At 39.2% G+C, this 20912-nt stretch overlaps 3 protein-coding genes across 5 annotated transcripts; 2 read left to right on the top strand and 1 right to left on the bottom strand.

The window, feature by feature from the left end:
* Nucleotides 1–24: 24 nt before the first annotated feature.
* LOC122020647 lies at nucleotides 25–6074 on the top strand. Its single transcript, XM_042578654.1, has 4 exons — nucleotides 25–153; nucleotides 418–1118; nucleotides 2568–3005; nucleotides 5656–6074. Exons 2-4 carry the CDS (start codon nucleotides 491–493, stop codon nucleotides 5826–5828), a joined length of 1239 nt encoding a protein of 412 aa, XP_042434588.1. The 5' UTR covers nucleotides 25–153; nucleotides 418–490; the 3' UTR covers nucleotides 5829–6074.
* Nucleotides 6075–6543: 469 nt separating this feature from the next.
* Nucleotides 6544–12632, bottom strand: LOC122019955 (vacuolar protein sorting-associated protein 45 homolog). Its single transcript, XM_042577612.1, has 13 exons — nucleotides 12344–12632; nucleotides 11368–11563; nucleotides 11197–11276; nucleotides 10453–10680; nucleotides 10195–10320; nucleotides 10042–10122; nucleotides 9787–9928; nucleotides 9522–9700; nucleotides 8364–8519; nucleotides 7934–8041; nucleotides 7742–7863; nucleotides 7465–7596; nucleotides 6544–6975 (listed from the first exon to the last, which is right to left on the bottom strand). The coding sequence occupies exons 1-13, from the start codon at nucleotides 12431–12433 to the stop codon at nucleotides 6918–6920; spliced, it is 1698 nt and encodes a 565-aa protein (XP_042433546.1). The 5' UTR covers nucleotides 12434–12632; the 3' UTR covers nucleotides 6544–6917.
* A 432-nt stretch (nucleotides 12633–13064) lies between these two features.
* Nucleotides 13065–17596, top strand: LOC122018925. Of its 3 annotated transcripts, XM_042576397.1 has the most exons (5): nucleotides 13065–13390; nucleotides 14684–14702; nucleotides 14789–15147; nucleotides 16133–16167; nucleotides 16267–17596. In XM_042576397.1, exons 3-5 carry the CDS (start codon nucleotides 14820–14822, stop codon nucleotides 17155–17157), a joined length of 1254 nt encoding a protein of 417 aa, XP_042432331.1. In that variant the 5' UTR covers nucleotides 13065–13390; nucleotides 14684–14702; nucleotides 14789–14819; the 3' UTR covers nucleotides 17158–17596. The 3 variants fall into 3 exon arrangements, with proteins under 3 accessions (XP_042432331.1, XP_042432333.1, XP_042432332.1); XM_042576399.1 differs by lacking the exon at nucleotides 14684–14702 and having other exon boundaries at nucleotides 14903–15147; XM_042576398.1 differs by lacking the exon at nucleotides 14684–14702.
* The last annotated feature ends 3316 nt before the right edge of the window (nucleotides 17597–20912 follow it).

Raw genomic sequence — 20912 nt, 5'->3', positions numbered from 1 at the left:
AAATTGATCTGCCGCAATTATCTTGTTCGCTTTCTATTTATACGGCTTGATCTGTCGCAATTTTCTTGTTCGCTCTTTATTTATACGGCGAGGAGCCCGAATCTTCGGCGACACGCAGTATCCAGGCCTAGGGTTTCAGCGTTCGACACCGAGGTGAGGCTCACCTCGCCATTGATTTTGAGGCAAATGATCTCCCAGTTTTAGGGTTTAGTTTCTGCTAATATCTTCCTCTCTCTTTTTGCTTCTCTTTTCTACTGCCGCCGCCCATGTCTCTATTTTGGTTACGGTCGAATTCCTGATTTTGGGATAATATTGGATTGGATTTTGATCTTTCTGTTGTCGGATACGCCTCTTTTGATAATGGCTTTGTAAAAATTTCGGTGTGTGACGAATTTGATGGATTTTTTTGAGCTTCAGGGCTTCCTGGACCCAAAAGATGCGACCTTTGGTTGCTGAACAAGTTTGATCTTCTTGGCTTCTCGTTGCTGAGATGCCGACTTTCACCGCGATCGCCTTGGAAAGGCTTTTGGAGCCCGGGTCTCGGGATCCTGCGCAGAAGCCGCCTCCGATTCCGATCACGGTGGAAAGAGCGGCACGAGACACTACTGTAAGGAAGAGCGTTCCCTGGCCATATATTTCACCTGCCCTCTATGCCACCCCGGTTGCTACTCCGCTTCCCGATTCTCCTTCGTCAATTGTTTCAGAATCTCCATATCTGATCAACCATAAGAGACGAGGACCTCGTCTCATTAATGGTTTCCAGAAGAATGATACCAGTAGCGGACAGTCTCAGCAATCAGACGTGGAACTGAAGGTTGAAGTCGTGCAAACAAGTGACCATGGGATCAAGAGTCGTGAAGCTGATAATGCCCACACAAGCAATGGTGAGACATTAACAGACGAAGCTAGCCATGGGAAGGTGCAAAACCAAAATCTGGATATTGGAAAGGTTGGAGCTGAGGATGTCAAGAAGCCACTTTCTCATACTATAGAAAGAGATGATGTAAATGATGACTCTTTTGACATCCATAGCATCGCAAGCAATTTTAAGATTGGAGATATCTCTAGTCAGACTGGATCAAGTACTTCTATGGGGGAATTCTATGATGCTTTGGAAGGTATTTTCCTTATTTAAATTTTAATTTCCCTTTCCTTCCCTTTCATTGGTGTTGTTATTACAGTATTTTCTTCTTTGGGGACTTAGTCTTTTTTTCCCTTGAGTTGTGTCATCGAATCTTCCAATTATCCCAATTGTTGTTCTAACTTAGTTAAGTTATCAATGCCCTTTATTCTATTTCACTGTCTTACTTTTTGGGTGTGATCTACAATCAACCTTCCAATTAGGGAAGTATTGAACAAGCTACTTGCTTTATTAGTTTGAAGCAAGGTTTTTTACATTTGAACCCAACCAACTGTTTCAACCCATTACTTTAGAAATGCAGTCCAATCGGGTCCTTTTGGCTTGGCTTTTTGACTGGTTCAACACACTCATCTAGGTCTGAGGAACACTTGGTTGAGGATGAAATGGTAGGGGAAAACACTTGGTTGAAGGAGATCCAAATAGAACCACAAATTACTGAAACTGACATCTATTGTTATTTTATCAGATATAGAGTTTCTTGTTCAACCTGGAAACAACCTCTTGCAAAAAAACAGGGTAAGGTTACGTACAATGGATCCTTTCCCGAGACCCCGCATAGCGGGAGCTTCTTGCACCGAGCTGCCATTTTTTTTTTTTAGAGTTTCTTGTTCAAGCTTTATAACTAAAAAAGGTGAAGTTGTGATGTAGGTGATGGGTACTATTCAAGGTGAATCTTTTAATTTTATCTCAAGTGGAATGTAATGCTAATAACTTCTTTATTTAGATGATAAGAACACAGTACATTGGGTGGTATATGGGGGAAAATACATGTGACGTCTTTGTTCCTTTTACCTTATTGGGGTACACTTGATGTCACCTAATTGTTAATACAACTCCATATGCTTATATAAAACTAGAAGTTGGGTTTGCTTAAACATCTGTGGACAAAAAACATCCAAGAGTCAACTATTTTTATGTGTTAACTCGAGGGCATGGCGGGTTATTGTCCCAGTTTTATAACATTGAAAGCTCAATGACCATAATAGTTTGGTTCACATGACCAAAGAAACCTACATGAGGGTTATATACCTTCTAGAAATATTGGCTAGTTTTTTTTTTACTAACAAACATGTTTTCATTTTACTTCAATTTTTATCTCTTGCATGTTCATGATGGCAATGGAGATATGTAATATGGGTGGTAATGAAAATCCATCCTAGTTTGGTTCACCAACCTACATACCTCATAAATATTGGCGAGTTTTGTTAGTGTGAAGCATTTTTTTTAAACTTCAATTTTCATCTTTTAAATGCTCACAGTGGTACTGAATATATATATAGTAGTGAAAATCCATTCTAGTTTGATTCACCATGGCAATGAAGATATGTGTGTGTGTGCGCGCGTGCGTGTAGCTAGCATAGTTTACGCTCTACTCTTAAACTGGAATCAGGGAAGTCAATGTAGTTTGTTTCTTCTTTTGTTTTAGAGTTCTCTAGTGGTGGCACACCACAGTCTTCCTATAACAACTCGGAAGATGAATTGTGTGACATGAAGCTTAATCTTCTGTTGGAGATACAAAAGCGGGCACAGGCTGAAGAATCACTGGAGCAATTGCGAAATCTCTGGCAGAAGCTTTCCCATCAGCTGTCACTACTGGGACTAAGTCTACCTATTCCACCAAATAACTCTGAAGATATTAATGCACAATTAAACTTGGAACCTGTGGAGGAATTGCCCCAACAGATTGTTGTTGCACGCTTTGTTGCTGATGCTATTAGCCGGGGTTGTGCACGCGCTGAGGTTGAACTAGAGATGGAACCTCAAATTGCAGCGAAGAATTTTGAGATTAGTAGGCTGGGGGATCGACTCCAGTATTATGAAGTTGCAAATAGGGAAATATCTCAGAGGAATCAACAGGCAGTTGGTTAGAATGCTGAACTCAATTATTCTTCTATTTACTTTTTTTTTCTATTACACGCCGACTTTAATTAAATTGCTTGGTTGGTTACTTTGTTTTGGCTTTTTGATCCTCAAGTATTATTCGCTTCCTATTTCATGCTTATAGAGAAAACCCACATTGCATCAGTGAGCTAGAGGTTTCCTTTAAAAATCTTTCATAGAACTATTATCTTACTATTACGTGTTCATTAATTTTCAAAGTAAATTCTTATTTTGCTTCCAATTTCTTAATAAATAGTTCCCGCTCATCAATTTTTTTGTTATTGTTCAATGTAACAAACATCAAAATTACAAAAACCATACTGGAACAACTATACCTTCCGTTATCAGTATGTTCTGAGACGCTGTCATATTTCAATCAGACTTGTTTGTTCTTTTTTTTTTATTTATCTAACGTGCTAGTTTACATATGTTTATGGGACAAATGTTTATGTATCCAAGTTAGCAAATCTACTATAATATATATACTCCTTAATACAAGCAGCAATTGCATGAATAAATCCAGGTCAATACTAAGAAACATTACTTTTAATGTGTGTTTTATAAAATCCGACCAATCTTCTATTCTGAACTGTATTTCTCTTTAACTCATCTATTTTTATTATCAAATGCGTAGCTTCAAGTCTCAATAGGTAACAGCCAGCACAGTCGATGCGAAATTGTTTCTGTCATCAATTGATACTGGTACCCTGTCGACGCTAGATTTAAATGCCATTGTGCCACCTGTGTGACATGGTGATGGAAGCCTAGAAGGAGATAAGGTGCTCGTAAGATTTCTTTTGCTATTTTCCGTAGTTCCATTTGTTGAAAAAGTTCACCATCAGCCCTCAATTTTGTTGTCGTGAAGGAGACAAAACCCTATAAAGTGGGAGAGGAGGGAAAACATTAGCCAGAGCACTATTAGCTACAAAGAGGAATGATGCGAGCATAGTTTAAAGTGTTGTGCCGAGACGGTCGAAACAGGCGAAACATCTTGTTCCGCCCGGCAACCGACACCGACATAGGCACAATCCCGACACCAGACCTACGACAGCTGTAACGTGTTGCGCGACCTCGTGGGCGCAGCGGAGGGGTCGCTCGACCGTGCAACGGTAGTAGAGGGGCTGCATAACTCTTCCGTTGCCATCGTGGAAGTGTCGCATGACCCTACGGCTGTTGCAGAGTGCATGATCACCGCAGTCGCGCTATAGGAGTCACGCGATCCCCGCTACCATGGCTGAAGGGTTGTGCAACCCCGTGGTAGCGCCAAAGTTGTGCAATCTTGCGAGTGGTATCAGATTTTGGATTTTTTTTAATTAAACTTAAGTTAATTATTTTAATCAACTCCTAGCTATGATGAAGATAATCTAAAGAGCCTTTCTTAAATCCTAATAAAATTATCTAATTAATTTTCTATTTCATTTATTTTAATTTAAAAATTATAATAAATTATTTATTTATTTAACTATTTTCATATCTTTTCCCTTTTTTTAAGATGATTTTTTTATACTGTTTATTTTTTAAAATATTTATGTTAAATGTTTTATTTTTTAATTAATATATTTTATATTTAAAAATACCAAAACTATATTGGCACGGCACAAAATTATATCATTCCGGTCTCAGACCAAAATGTTGACACGGGTCAAAATTTTAAACCTAGGATGCGAGAGTTGGAAAAGCCAAGATACATCAATATAGCACCTGTGCCTTCTCTAATTTTAGTTGTGCTCACACAACTCCAGCTTTCAGTTAATGATATATATTTATGAATATGTGGAGAAATTAGTTCTAATATGGGAGAATCTTGTTTAGAATCTAGGATGCTATTAGAACTTATGCTACACTGCTCAACACTCATTTTGGTATTAACAAATTACAATCATCAATTGAGATGCTTGTTATTGTTTTTGTAACTTTTTTTTTCTAAATTAATTTAATTTTTATTTAAATGATTTTCCAATTACTATAAGATTTTATTTGGAGATAAGCAAGCTAAATATCAAGAGATTGTCAGATTAAAACTCACAAGTTGATTTCATTGCTTGTAGTTTGTCAGTGTTGACACATCTTGAGATGATATTATGTGTAGTAGCAGCATATTTGTAAACATATATACATGAAAAACTTTCCTTTCCTGATTTGGAACTGTGATTATTTTATATTGATTGATGAACTCAAATTTGGAAGATTCAATCTTGCTGCCATGCTCCATAGATTTGCTAGATGCATATTTGTGAAATTATACTTCCATGCATGGCAACTTGGAACAAGAATTCTATGAAGGGTTCCCTTTTCGGCCGTCTGATTGAGTTGGAATTTAAGCCTGGCAGTTGCTGGTTGCTTTGTAGGCTTCATTGAATTAAGTAACCATCAGCAGTGGATTTAATCCTCAACAGCTGAAATGATAGGATTTCTGTTCGGCAACTTGGAGCTATTTGACTTTATGAAATGATGCATATGCTGAAGAATTCCGTATACTTCAACTATTATATTTTGTTTGGCAACTTGTAGGAGCAATTGGCTGTTCGAAATAACAAAAAAATGATGTTTATGCTAAAGATTTCTATGCAGTTCAACTATTATATTTTTCCTAGCGTTGTAATGTAATACCATACCATTTTGTTCTGCTGCAGAAATGGCTAGGCAACAAAGGAACAAGCGCAAGAAGAGACAGAAATGGGTTTGGGGCTCAGTCTGCCTTGCCATCTCACTAAGTGCCACTGCTATTACCTGGTCTTATGTTTCTTCATCGAATCTGATTGCTGACGAGTGTGATGCGTCTACCGGTAGTGAGCAAGAATATTGATGAATCATCATAATAATCATCAGCTTATGTACAGGCTGTCTCTAACAAAATTTTACTTGCATTGTTAAAGCTGCATGAGATCTGCCAGGTATTGTCGCATACCGGCTCAGTTTTGAGATCTCTGTTTTTGTTCCTACATCTATGGGTGGTTTTCACTCGGACTTGTTTAATAACAAGACCACATACAACAATTGGAATGTTCAAGGTTCCTGCTTATGAACAAGCAGGAATGGAGGTTTTGCTCTATGAGAATTGTATTTCTCGTCTGGTGCGTGACATCGAGGAACCTGAAATCAAAGCTACAAGTTTGCTTGGTTACAAAACTATAAGGGCATCCAGGCATTAACGCCGACGTGGGTACCTTTTTTTCAGCACTGTAGCATTAACGCGTTCAAATCTTTGAACTCGTTAATGCTACAGATTCAATTAAAAAAATAAAAAATAAGTATTAACGCTTGCGCATGTTAAAAGCATCGCGGATGCTCTAAACAGTTGCAAGGCACTGAGTGTGTGCATCAAATGGGTGTGGTTTGGGTCCATTTGATACAGCTTGGTAACTAAAAAAGAGTACTTTGATACAACTAACAAAACGCATATCTCTTTCATTTTTTTATCGTCTGTTTCTTGTCAAATCAACAAGACAGGAGACAGTTCAGAAACAGCAGGCAAGAAGACTTGGAAATCACTCAGCAACAATTATTGCAAAACCAAAATGTTATAGAAAAAAGAAGAATTTTTATTTTTTTGCCTGTAAACAATGAACACGGTGTTCATAGTCAAATCTAAACTACACAATTGTGCCCCTTTGAGGGTCTCCCGAAGCAAGAGCACCCTGTATGTGTAGCATTTGCCATAACCAATCTAGTGCTCAGAGACAGTTTCAAACCATCCAAGACTAGGCATTTCCATAAGCTCTAACTCTTAGGGCCGATTCAAGATAGACGTAGAGGAGAAAAAAATGATACAAAAAGGTGCTTTCTAAGCTTGTGATATGTTCCCTCCTGTTTCTTACTTTCATTCAAGTAGCTTGTGATATGTTCCCTCCTGTTTCTTACTTTCATTCAAGTAATCGGACTCTTAGTGCTAAATTTAGATGGCATTGCTCTTGCGTGATATCGCTTGTGCTTCTTCTAGGTCTTTTAAGAACCTGCATTTTTGAAAGACATTGAACAGGACGACAGGAATCACATTTTACAGTATCATCATATGGTTGAATGCAATTAAAAAGAATGTTGTTTTCTATCAATAAGATTGGATACTATAACGAGCATAGTAACAATGTACTATAACTATCATGCAGTATCAAAATAATCTCTATCAACGTCTGCTGTCTAAATATCCTAAAAATTGAGATGACGGAAGATAGAGCAAAGGCAGAGACAAGTTTGACATGAACGATCATAGTCAGCCTGCCTGGTGTGGGCAATTTGTTCGAGCATAGTTTCTCAGTTAGCAGAGTAAAAAAACGAATATGCTATGAGTATGCTTCAAAGGACCTGAGTACATGCTACATAAACTGTCATTGATCGACAGATTAACAAGTTGTTTTCATCAGGAAGGAGAACAGCAAATTTCCAGAAGAAAGTTCATGAAAACTTTCAAGCTAAAAAAAAATGAATGCAGTTAGTGTACCTACCTCCTGGAGTTGAGAACTGCTGTGCCTCCAAGTATGAAACGTGTTCCGGAATTTGAAGCATTGTGCAGAGCCACAGTGCGAGCCTCCTCGTATGTTGTCCCCCCAACAATGAATATCACTACATCCTGAGGTCTGCATCATAAGAACTATGCTCACATCTCGGATGGCTTCATGCCTTTTATACTAAATGCCAGTGCATAACGACATCGAATGCTAGTTCTTTATTTCTGGAACTCCGAAGTCTAATTTTCTAGGTGTTAAGAGGATCCATGCTCACCTCCCTTGTTGAAAGTGATTGCCGATAAATGGATAGTCAATGTCTCTTAGTCGTCCTTTGATGATGCTTTCCATTGTTTGGAATAGAAGTGGCTGATGTTGAGTATACACATTCTCAACACCCTATAGTAGAATCACTTCCACATTAGAAATGCCCTATGCATAACCAAAGGTAAATTTACTATTGACGAACCTTAAGTCCACGGGCCATATTCCGAGCAATGTTTAGTAGATCACGATTACCATAGAGATCTCCAGTTCGCCTATCAACTCCTGCTTGCTTTAGGAGGAATTGGACAAGCTGTAAGCCAAGATAATAGGGTTATTAAATCAATATTGTTCAAGCATAAAAAAAACATAGGTAAGTCCACACTGAATGCTAGTGGAAGTGTGAAGACCGAAGTGCATCTGGAAAAATAATTGCAACAAATTTTCAAGGTTTCAGACAATTATTAACATCATTCATGACCACTAACACAATTGCAATGTTAATGCAAGATCATAGTCAGAAAACTGAAGAAATAGAAAGATTCTTTTATCAAATAACAGAATGAAGATGGAGCAAGCGACAAAGATAAATCTTAAACTCAAATGCAGATAATTAATAAATTTGCTAACATTACCCCAGGCTTATATTTTGCAGAACGAGAAGCTAACTTGTTGAAAAGTTGCATCAATTGAACTGGGCTCTCTTTCTCATAGCGTAAGGCATACAACATTACTAGCCGCAATCGATCCACGTCAGAAATAGCTTCATTATTCAGAAGATTGGTGACAGCCTATGAAATTCAGCTATTAAATTGGCAACAACAGAATCAGCTTGATTACCCCATGAAAGCTCCTTCGCCAAACACAGCGTGATCAAGTTAAAGAGGATATGATCTTTGTACATCCAAATATGACATTGAGCAGTGGTAGAAAGAACATGGAGATGGAGAATTCTCCATCAGAGGGCACTAACAAGTAAACTTCATTTAACATGTTAGAATCTATAAATTGTTCATTTCATGAAAACCTTTCCTGTTAGTGTTGACAAGCCTGCCATGTGATATCCATCTTTACATCTTGTCACTTCATTGCACAACAACCAATGGAATTATGACAAGAACATTCCAAGTCATCATCGTGGCAACCATGCTACATGAAGAACAGCAAGAGATCCAACATAAATGGGTTAAATGAGGACTGTGGTTAATCTATAATGTAAATATGCATAGATAATTGGCTTTGGCTCCAATTTAGTGATTGAAAACCTATAAGGAAAACAAACTTCTAGATGCTTTGCCTTGAAAAAAAAAATCCATGCAAACTCCACAAAGGTACGGTAGTGGATAATAAGTAACACACCTAAGAGAGGTAGGATCTTCTAGAATTGTCAAGATAATTAACACATGAAAGCCTAATGGATTTTTATAAATGTGAATTCTTGTGAGAAGATCTAGTTGTTTGAAAAGAAACTCTGGTATCAAAATGTTAACAAGGAACATGATTCAAAGGCATCAATTGTTCGCTCAGCTGTTCAAAGTTTGCAACAGTGAAGAGCAAATAACAGAATCAGTGAAAGAAACCTTTACTATCCAGGACAACACCAAGCTAACTCTTATTCTGAAAAAGAAAAGAAACTATGTGAAAACAGATGGATATAAGATATATATATATATATTATTTTTATTATGAAGCAAATATAGTCAAATTTTGTATTTAAGCTAGATCATTTCACTATCCTTATGTAGCATATCATCTTAGTCAACCTTTTAGTCAAATTAATATGTTTGAAATACCTCGAATGCTGCTGCTTGTCCACCATTACAAGCAAGCTCTTGTTCAGTTTGTGAAACAGTCATGAGCTTTCTCTCATCAACAATTCTACTCATTTCTGTAACCATTGTTACATGCTTTGAAACATTTCCTTGCATCTTTCGGTACTCGGGGTAATTGTCCACAAATTTTGCCATATCGTCTAACAAAAGGCCACTACAATTGTTAACTTTCTGCACTTGCAATACTAATTGGAGATAATATAACCAGCTCCAATTCAATGTATACCTATTGTCTGAATGTTTTGATTACTCTTTGCCACCTGCTGAAACTCATCCACCATTGTCTTAATATTCATTCCGAGGTCCCCAAAATTCTCATACATGTTAGCTTTGAAGAAGTTATCTTGTTCTGATGAAAGCACCACCTCCTGTGGCAAGCCAACCATGAGAAAAATTACTAACAGATATGCTAATAGTCTAGTAGTATATTAATATTACAACTAAAACATATATTTTTTTTTTTGAAGATAGACCAACTAACCTGCTGATCTTTGGAGACTTTGCCAATGTTCCTCAAATCTACTTTATTATCTTCAATTCCAATTAGCTCATGAACCATTGCCTGTCATGAGTAATCAGAATAACTTATCTTAATAACAAGGACATTAACAGAATCTTGTACTCATAATCTTACTTGATATGTCCATTGGTTCAGTAGGGGTGTAACTGGATCATCCCTCCGGTCAATTACAAGCAACAACGGGGAGAACTCCGTACGCCTAAAATCAAACAGACCGCTTTCTTGCTCATACATAAGTTTCTGCAGGATTGGCAAATAGAAGCAAGTTCCATGATTAAAAAATATCATATATTATCAGGAAAGGACAAAGCAGCTGTATCCAACAGAAGAAGCCATATGCAAATTAATCTATGATGAATAAGATTTACTCACTGCAGTTTCTTGTGCTATTCTTTTAGCAATATCAGAAGTTCGCTGATACCTAATAACAGGACGACGCTTGAGTGCTAAAAAAACACCAGCAATCCCATCAACTGCTCGATCACAGAAACTTTGGGAACTTGGAGGATCCACAACGGTTGGCAGCATGTATATGTGATGCATTGGAATGTTTAAAGTGAAATGGAAAGGATCAATGGCACAAAAGTCAGCAAAGAACTCCTGAAGGCCAGGATATGTAATGTTACCACAGGAAAGAATAATTATTCTAAGTTTAATAATCTAAAGGACTTGCTTTTTGTTATTGTCTGAAAATTGACAGAGAAATTATCAGTTGAAGTAAAACATTTCAGACAAGCAACATAAGATTTAACTGCCAGATTGATATTTTAACTAGGAGGGGGAGCCTTGACGCAACGGTAAAGTTGTTGCTTTGTGACCAAAAGGCCACGGGTTCGAATCCTGGAAACAACCTCTTGCAAAAAGCAGGGTAAGGATGCGTACAATGGATCCTTCCCCGGGACTCCGCATAGCGGGAGCTTCGTGCACTGGGCTACCCTTTTTTATTGATATTTTAACTAGGGAAAAAATTGTTATTTTGCGGTAATGTTAAAGCCACTTCATTTAATAAATCACTGTTCAATGGACATCATAAAAGATTAGAAGTAACAACTTTCCCTGTAATCAGGTCGTATTACAATAACTCAAACATAAATAAAATGAGTAAATATAACTTACTTGAATTTGGTGTACAACTTCCTGTTCGTCAGAGTCTGCAAGTACTTGAATCTGGGTAATTTTCAAAATATTGGAGAAAACTACACAAGAACAAAGCTAGAAGACTTTCAGGATATATACATATAACTACTAAATTGGATAAGTTATTCTCGACTATTCTACAATTCATACATAGGTGATATTCTCCAAATCTGGGGTTGGCCAATTGACGTCGTAATTTTTGGATATTCTCGTTGGATGGACGGAGAAAGTAAACTGCTTTTAGGTGACTCATTGTTTCCTTGGACATGGAATCAACAAGTTCCACCAAAAATACCTCCTTCTTGAGCAGCTCTGATTGACTATATGCAACACTTACAATGCTGACCTGCAAATGACCATCAGTAATGCACCATAAACCTGTTACTTATTTTGGAATGGAAAGATAACAAAATGCTCTCAAATGAGATCATAATTGTTTTAGAGTGCATACACATTAATTACAGCACACAAACACTCACACCACTCAAGTAGTCTGTAGAACACACTGAGGTTTTCCAGTCTTTCAGAGAAACTCTCAGAAGAAATAGTAATAACACGAACAGCCAAAACCAAATATCTAAAAGGTACAATAAACAGATGGTGCTTTCTTGAGAAAGTAAAAGAGATCTACTGATAGAAACCACAGGCAAAATAGGTTTTTCTCTACAATCCAGAGATTATTCAGACAATCCTAAGAATAAGCTTAGGTTTCCATTCGCTTCAACAAATAGTAAGCTGGAATTTTGCTGTTCGAAATAGCTTATTTCATAGTCAAATGTCTCATCCGAACCGTGTTTGAAACAATTAAGCAATTCAAATCCATAAAGCGTTCAGGTAAAATCTTGCCTACTGAAAGCGGCGAACTCTCCATACATAACTCCTAGAACTTGCACATGAAAGAGAAATCAGTTAACCTAGCAAACGCGTTCAACGCCATGAGGATCCGTCCCAGCCAAGATGAGGACCGGAAATGGAGGTCCATAAGGATCATCAATTTGTGGTGTTAAAGGATGAGATCTAGAGGGTAATAACAACTTCAATACTCGAACATTTTTACATTTCAATAGAATTGGTGGGCTTCGTTCGCCCTTATTACGAAAGTAAGAGAATGATCCACGAGACGTACAGTTTGCGAATCAAGGATGAGGACTTTCATTCCGGGGATGTCCTGCAGCATCCGCCCGATGTAGTCACGAACCAGAGAGATCAGCACCATCTTTTCTTCTCCACCAACAGCGACGGAGGAGAGTCAGAAAAAGGATCCCTTGGCGCCTTCACCGGACAAAGGCGCAGCTGGAAAGGAGGGCGGTTGAGGTGGCGGAGTGCAGAGGGGGGATGATGATCGCGGACTGCCGGAGGAATTGGAGACCAGAGTCGTCCGCTAACCGGGATTAGATCGAACCAGTGAAATTTCATGTGGCCCTAAAATTTATTAACTTTTGCATTTCACCCCTCAGCACAATTATACATTTAGCTCAGCATGATATTTATAAAATAATAATAATAATAATAATAACAAATTAGTTTTTAATTAAAAAATATCACCTAAAAATTCTTATTTTGGAATGCGTACAATAATTCGGCCAAGTACATCTTAAAGAAAAAGCCTTCGAAAAAGGAACCAAATAGTATGAGTTCGGGTTCTGGCATCAAGTAAACTGATAAATAAGAAATATTAATCTCACCCGATAAACTCACCTTTCTCATGTTTTATGATGTATTGAACAAGTTTTATTCAAGCGGTATCAATGGCGAGTGAGAAATTGGGTTGATTTCTTACACGTATGCGAGCGACTAAAATTGATATTCTTATATATAAACGTACCCCCAGTCTCACCCACCCGCTTAATCTCTCTCTCTCATCTGAGAGAAGACGAGGAGAGGAATCGGATCGGGCGGAGTGTTGCGAGAAGAACCCTAATCTTCGTTTTGGAGTTCGGGATTTTCGATCAGCGTTGCTGGTAACTCGATCCGGGTGTCCGCGAGGCCGATTGAACGGCTGCGAGAGGGCGGAGGGTTGCGCGGAATTGATCGGACACCCACCAGGCCAACTTGGCTGATCGAGCTCGTACCGGCGGTCTTCTCCGCGGAAGGCTCACCTGGATCCCATCGGCTTCCTGATCTGTTGGCGCTTTCTTTCACTTTTCCAAACGGGGTTTCTTCAGCTTGTGAGGTACTCCGCTGGATTCTTCTAATAGTAAATCTCGGCTCGTAAATTCTTTAGCTCTGTTATTTTATTTAAATAATGTTTTTATTGGAATTCTTGATTGTTGGGGATCTCGTGAACAATTTGATTTCTGACCTTTGATGGTTTCTTTGTATCTTTTGACGGACCTCTTTCCTATTTTGTGTTCTATTATTATTTTGTAGCTGCCTTGTTGGGCCGCCAAATTTGTGATTTTTATGTCATGCTTTATCTATCAAAAGCTATTGATTTCTCAAAATTCAGAATTTATGGTATCTTATGCCGTCTCATATATCTCGGATTGCAATTGTAATCATAAAAACTTATGTAGTTACTGAATCATCGTAATGGATTTTTTTCCCTGAATTTTTTAGGTAATATCTTTTTTTTTTTTTTTTTTGTTGATTTCTTTCTCATGGAGAAACTAGAAATAAAAAAGGAAAAAAAATCACGTGGGTACTTGACTAAACTTTGATCAAGATACCACTGCTTATAAAATGCTTTGGTAAGTGTTGATGCATTACGGTTGTTGACTGTTTATAAAGTTTTGCCAGGACTGACCCGCACTATTTTATTCTTTTTTGAAATTGACCGCATTCTGTTAGACTAAGTGAATTACTTCTTTTGCGTGGCATACAATTAACTTGCATTAGAATTTTTTGTGTTTACCACTTACTCTCGTTTTATCCTTTGTTTTTGTGAACTTGATGAGGAAGGAATGTTATCACTCTTACTTGACTAGAAAAGTTGGGAGTCTTATTGGACCACTAAACCTACTTGTTGGACGAATGATATGTTGCATTCCTGACATTTTTTTCTTATTGTTCTCGGACGGTACTCTGATCTGTGTAAAACAATTACAACTATTTACCTTTTAAAGTTAAGCTTCTCTTAGGATGATGATGCCATCAACTTTTCCATTTAACATTTTCATTGTTTCATACTATCAAAGTTGAAGGGTCATAACTGTGATAAAAGCATTCATCTCTCTCTCTCTCTCTCTCTCACACACACACACACACACACACACACACAGAGCTTCTGCTTCTTACCTTTGAGAAGGGCTGCACTAATCTTAGTGCTTCTTACACGTTCCTTTGGACCAAGACAAACTGAGATTTGGTCATGCTTGAATTTTTGTGGATTGTGTTTCCTACCTTCACTGAAATTGTAAATATTTATTTTATCTCCTTGTGTTTGTCATGTCTTGATGATTAGGATGACCTACTTCTGTTTGTGATTTTTGATATTCGTTTTAAAAAACTACATTTTTTGTGATAGGCGAAGCTGTGGACTCAAGGTTTGGCATTCTTTTCCAGGCTTCTGATAATGCAAAAAATATTCATATTTGTATTTTTATAACACTGATATTTGTTTCCCTATTAGATTTCTATAAACTTTAGTAACAAAAAGCAATATGGGGGCCAATTGTTGTGTGGCGGTGAAGGATAAACACTCGCCAAACCTAGCTCAGCTTGATGTTTCACTTTCAACATACAGAAATATAAGGCACTCTCCTACTTGGAGCTTTCGGTGGGACAACCGAACACACATAGAGGTTGTCATGGATAACACTCCTCAAATCTCTCATCATCTGGATGCTGGAAATGAAGTTAAAAATGAGTTACTTACTGAAGCAGAAAGATTGTCTGACAAGGCTGGTCCATCAACTGCTTTCCAATCACAGAAAAGTGAAAAATCTATTAGGAATGGAAGTGCTGGGATGGCAACCAATGATACCTCAGGTACAATTGTCATCTTATTGTGTTTACGAAATATATGTTTCTGGATGATGAATAGACTAAATAGGTAGCATAACTTTATTACAAGTTCTTTTAAAATCATTTGCAAAGTTGGGGGTTTGTTCATAGTTTTCCTAAGAAACTAAGTGGAATTATTAGTCTTTGTATTTATCTTAAATAATAAAAATGTTGATGAGGATTTCATCATCAGTGTTAACTCTTCCAAGACATCCCAGATTGTGTCAACTAAAGAGGTTGCTCAGTCTTCTCAAAGAGAGGGTGCTGTTTGTCTCCAAAATGCCATTTCTCACTGATCTATTTTGTTTATCGATTCTCATGGATCTATGTTTGCTTACTTTCAAATGATTCTTGCTCTATCAAATTTATTACCAACTCAAAATTGTGATAGTTTACTTATTTGCCTGTCATTATCTGTGTTTTGATCCAAGTTATTGCTCTAACTTGTAAATCATTACTTGCTTAGTGGTTTTAACATTTAAAATGTCTATTGATAATTTTGTCCTAATCTGTGATAAACTAACCATTGTTGTAGTTGAGGTAATCTTAGTAATCAGAATATTTAATTGTCAACTCTAATCACATGTGAGTCCTGCAAGGTAAATTTATAATTTTTTGGTTTTATAAATATATGATTTTTCCTCAATTTGGATGTTAAGATAGACTATTATGTTTTTTTTTTCCATTGCCCATCTTATTGTTCACATTGGTTAAATGAGAATTCCTAAGCTTCCTATGAATACCATGACCAACAAGATAACTGCTGATTGTTTTTTGGCTAAGGAGTTGCTTCGTATATACGTTTTTATTTGTTATCAGATCAACATATGATAAGTCTGGTAATAGTTGTTTGATGAGGGATTACTTCTTTGGTAGCCATTCTCAAAGAAAGGGGAACCTAGTTACAGATTTTAGTTAGGTACAAGTCTCTTTCTACATGAATTTGAATAACATTATTTTCATTCAACAGATGATCAATCGAATGGAAGCACATCATCCCCTAAGGTGAGATTGCATATGTGTGTATATATATTTCCATATCATCATCACAGTTTGGTTGCTGTGAACTTAGTGAACTTGTTGTCCATCTTGTTCAATTTCCAGAGAAAGAGCTCTCCTATGCCTTCATTCTTGGCACCAAGCACTTCTGATATGAAGTCAACATTCTCAGTGCCTTCAACTCCTTCCCCTTCATACACAGCAGATCCATCATCTTCAAGGTGTCGTCGGCTTCCATTCGATCCAACTTCTTCAAGAAAGGCTCGCCGGTCGCCGGGCTATCAACTGTCTCGGCAGATCTCTGACAGCAGAATCCCTTCTCTACAGTCGCTTAACAAAAACAGCTCTCCTGAGGGGAGGCAGTCATTTGTTCTCTCTTTCTGCAGCAATGACTTTTCCACTGGAGGTTCTCATGGCGGATCTTCAGATGGTTGGTCCATGCGAACATTTTCTGAGCTGGTGGCTTCTTCAAATAGGGAGAGATGGTCATTCGATAGTGATAACCTCACTCCCACTGGCACTAAGATTTCCAGCTCATATTCTCATCAAAGAACACATAGCAGTTCTGATCAACAGACTTGCAGAATATGCTCGACTCTATTAACAGACCATTGTGTGGTTGCCATTTTGGTTTGTGGGCACCTCTATCACACTGGGTGTTTGGAGAAAATGACGACTGAAATCGACCAATATGACCCACCGTGCCCTCTCTGTGCACATGGAGAAAAATCTGTGGCCAAATTGTTTAAGAAAGCTGAAGCCAAGGCTAAGAACAGACTCTCAAGGATTGGAGCAGCTGACAATGACACCCAGGGAAAAGCACTACTTTACGAAAGCCAACCGACCACTGGAGTTGGACTCAATGATGGAGCTAGTTCTAGCACTAAGTCCTCATTTGGCTTGAGGCGACATTTCTCTCTTGGCAGACCATCAAGGTCAAAATCTGAAAGCGAATCCAAGAGAAAGAAAGGCTTCTGGGGAAGATACCGCATATGATGGTCATTTTCGTAAACCAATACATGCATCCCATTCTGTGTTCCTCACACTAGCAGGGAGAACAATGTTGAGCCATGATATATTTCTAACTAGACCGGGGGAAGCTCTTACCTTTGGTGGCAGGCATGTATATCTTGCTTGCTGGATTCAGTATGGTTTCGGACTACCATATCATGTAAAGTTCCTTGCCACAGGAAAGCCAAAGCAAGGGCAAGTTTACAGTTTAGATCAACAGCTGTGAAGAGTAATCACAATTCCAGTTACACTCCCAGGATCGTCTCGATTGATGCTTTTGCAGTCTCGTCCAATATGCCTGAATCTATCGAATGTCTTTACTATGAATTTTCTTGTTGGCGAGGGAGGTAGTATTGCTTGGATAATAACTGATGTAAAACAATGCTCGAAGTATTGATATGATAAGTGCCTATATTTTCATGTCCCTTTAAGTTGTTCTTCCGATGCCAGTTCTGCTCCTTTGTTTGTTAAGCACGTAGGCTTGCATTATTTGTTAGATTTGTGATATTTGTTAATTTTAGGGATTTGAACTGCAAGTTGAGTCCGAAGCTCCTTGCCAAATTTCCATAACTAGTGCGCACTGACCGAACCCGAATAATTGAACCTGAGATGGTCAACTCGCCACAAATCTAGACGAAGAGCTTCGAAGGCTTCACTTTCAAGTAAAATTTGAGAATTTCGATCGATCCAATCAACCGCTATAAAGAGAGAGACTCCATGAGATATCCACCAATAGCAGAAGCTGAACATGGCTGCAGTTGTCCCAGGTCATAGCACAGATGGAGAGTACATGATTCTATGATCGAAAAGTCCAGGAGTCGATGCTCGGAATGTCATTGTCTGGGGTTAACATCTCTGTCATGCATTTTCCACCTGTGTACTTGTATTTACCTTCCTCCATATCCGTGGGACCGACTCTAGGACCGCTGATGTGACGGTTCCATATTTTTTTTGAACATGACAGCGAGGTTCATCGCAGTTCTTCCACTTCTTTCTTGTTCTTTCTCTTAGCTCCTCAGCCCTGCCCTGCCCTACTCATGCAGTAAGGAATTAAAACAAACAAATGCCAATACTCTTTCTTGATGGTGAAATATCCCCGGATCAGATTGACTAAGATTGAATTAGCTCAAGCTTAAGTGTTAATATTTAGATTTTAATGTTTGACAATATATAAAGATTATAGGTACAATCGTCGAAAGATTGTTTGTGCAATTTTCCTTTGGTCAAGATTTGATCAGTTTAATGTGAAGAAGAGTCCAGTAGGTCAAGACTGACCGATTACTTAACTGGAAAAGTCCTAACTGGAGGTTAGGCAAAGGAAAATCCTGGTGAGTGAAGCCAGATAGTTGAAAGTCCTGGTGAGTGAAGCCGGGCAGTGGGAAAATCCTGGTGAGTGAAGCCAGGTGAAAATCCTAGTGAGTGAAGTTAGATGAAAGTCTTGGTGAGTGAAGCCAAGCAGGTGAAAGTCCTGGTGAGTGAAGCCGAAAAGTGAAAAAAATCCTAGTGAGTGAAGTTAGGTGAAAGTCTTAATGAGTGAAGCCAAACAGATGGAGAGTCCTGATGAGTGAAGCCAGGCAGATGGGAAGTCTTGGTGAGTGAAGCCAGTTGGAAAGTCCTGGTGAGTGAAGCTAGGCAGATAGAAAGACCTGGCGAGTGAAGCTAGGCATATGAAATCTAGGTGGGTCAACGTTGACCGGACACCTAGTGTTGGGAAGTCCAAGTAGGTCAAAAGAGTGACCGGATACTTGGTACAAGGAAATCCAGATGAATCAATGATGACTGGATATCTGGTGGAAGGAAGTCCAAGTGAGTCATGGATGATCGAACACTTCACACGAGACGGTAAGTCCAAGTGGGTCAAAGGATTGACCGGACATCTGGTGGAAGGAAGTCCAAGTGGGTCATGGATGATCGAACACTTCGCAGGAGACGGTAAGTCCAAGTGGGTCAAGTTTGACCGGACACTTGACACGAGGAGAAAAGTCTAAGTGGGTCAAAGGATTGACCAGACACTTAGTGAAGAAGCCCCAACAGGTCAAGGTTGACCGAATGCCAAGCATGAGGAGTTCCGACAGGTCACGGTTGACCAGATGTTGGATTTGGGGACCCTTGAGCTTGAGTTAAGCAAGTCAAGAGTGGTTAATCGATCAACCGATCAATTAAACCGAAGCCTAATTGATCAGTCGATCGATTGAGAGAGTGCTACGATAAATAGCAGCCCAATCGATTGGCTGATCGATTCGGAGTGTTTATCGCGAGCATAGAATGCTTCCCAATCGATCAGTCGATTGATTGGGTACCACCAATCAATCTGGCGATCTATTGGGGCTAGATTTCTCGCGTCTTGCGTGGACGTGAGAAGGCTGAATCGATCGCTCGATCGATTCAGGCTTTTCCAACGAGAGAATAGAGGTGCCCTAAATCAATCGACCGATCAGTTCAAGCCTCCCCAATCGATTGAGATATGACCATTGCACAGGTAGCGAGTGATGGACGACTGTGATTGCATGAATGTGATGTGGCAATCAATTGAGAGTAAACCCAATCGATTGGGAGCCCTAGAAGCATCGAGTATAAAGCCGCGATGAGCTTTCTTCTCCGTAGTGTTCTCTGTTGGAGGATCGGTGGCCGGCTTGAAGGGGGGTTGGATAGACGGCACCCCCAAATCCTTGCTTCCTATGATGTTAGCGCAGCGGAATACAAACAAACACAAATAGAAAGCTAAACACTAAATACAAGAATGGAAATGCAAACCGCTAACACGTTCGTTTACGTGGTTCGGAGATAACTTGCTCCTACTCCACGGCGTGTCCGTAAGGTGGACGATCCCTCAATCCGTCGGTGGATTAGTCCCCGGCAAACTCCGGCTAGCTCATCCTCCTTGTGGGTGGAGAAACCTCACCACAACTCCAACCAAGAACACTTGGACACAAGAGAACCTTGAGCACTTTGGTGACTACTAATTAGGCTTTAACAAAGTCTAATTTCGTCGCCTTGGCCGGCCATACCAAGCTCCATTATATAGAACTTGAGAAATCAGCAAGGCTGATTTGCCCGTTACCAGTCGACTGGTATCGGCACCAGTCGACTGGTGCCAGCCCAACGGCTATCTCAACGGCTCTCTGCTACAGTGCATCAGTCGACTGGTCCATACACCAGTCGACTGCTACAGTACGCTACAGTAACTGCTACAGTAACTGCTACAATGCCGCTACAGTAAAACCCTAAAACTAGGATTTTGCTCCGAGTACAATCTCTCATGCACTCGTACCCTCACGACTCATTTGACTCTTCTTTGCAGCCTTGACCTCTTGCCTTCAAGCCTACTTCCTTTGGCTCTCGTCCCTCGGATGCATCCAAGCCCGCGGCTCGTCCCCAATGCCATCCTTCGCGTATGCCTCGAAGTCGCTTCCCTCGGCCCTTGTCCTCGCTACCTTGTCCACGGTCCCTCGGATGCTCCATCCTTCACCGGACCCGAAGCCGTCAACCTGAGTCACATGTGTCACCTACAGTCCTGCACAACTCAAGTACACATATCAAATAACGAGGGTAATCCTAACTTAAACCCTTTTCCCAAACACCAAAACACATGGTCCCGCGAACCATTGGGATTGCTCCAACAATCTCTCCCTTTTTGGTGTTTGGCAATACGTTTAAGTTAGGGAAAACAAATAGCAAATAAACATGCTAATACAATGGACTTACGATGCCAAGGCTACACACTTTGACTTACTCCGCCG

Source organism: Zingiber officinale, chromosome 9A (assembly GCF_018446385.1).
Source record: "Zingiber officinale cultivar Zhangliang chromosome 9A, Zo_v1.1, whole genome shotgun sequence".
Lineage (NCBI taxonomy): Eukaryota > Viridiplantae > Streptophyta > Magnoliopsida > Zingiberales > Zingiberaceae > Zingiber > Zingiber officinale.
Note: the sequence above shows the minus strand (reverse complement) of the source record. Positions and strands in the feature narration are given on the sequence as shown.

Bases quoted from the DNA above. Each gene is read 5' to 3' on its own strand.
- LOC122020647 (XM_042578654.1), top strand. From the start codon at position 491: ATGCCGACTTTCACCGCGATCGCCTTGGAAAGGCTTTTGGAGCCCGGG. The intron at 1,119-2,567 runs GTATTTTCCTTA...CTTTTGTTTTAG, and splicing joins ATTCTATGATGCTTTGGAAG to AGTTCTCTAGTGGTGGCACA. The intron at 3,006-5,655 runs GTTAGAATGCTG...GTTCTGCTGCAG, and splicing joins GAGGAATCAACAGGCAGTTG to AAATGGCTAGGCAACAAAGG.
- LOC122019955 (XM_042577612.1), bottom strand. From the start codon at position 12,433: ATGGTGCTGATCTCTCTGGTTCGTGACTACATCGGGCGGATGCTGCAG. The intron at 7,864-7,933 runs GTTCGTCAATAG...ATTCTACTATAG, and splicing joins ATATGGCCCGTGGACTTAAG to GGTGTTGAGAATGTGTATAC. The intron at 7,597-7,741 runs GTGAGCATGGAT...CTTATGATGCAG, and splicing joins AATCACTTTCAACAAGGGAG to ACCTCAGGATGTAGTGATAT.
- LOC122018925 (XM_042576398.1), top strand. From the start codon at position 14,820: ATGGGGGCCAATTGTTGTGTGGCGGTGAAGGATAAACACTCGCCAAAC. The intron at 15,148-16,132 runs GTACAATTGTCA...TTCATTCAACAG, and splicing joins GGCAACCAATGATACCTCAG to ATGATCAATCGAATGGAAGC. The intron at 16,168-16,266 runs GTGAGATTGCAT...TTCAATTTCCAG, and splicing joins GAAGCACATCATCCCCTAAG to AGAAAGAGCTCTCCTATGCC.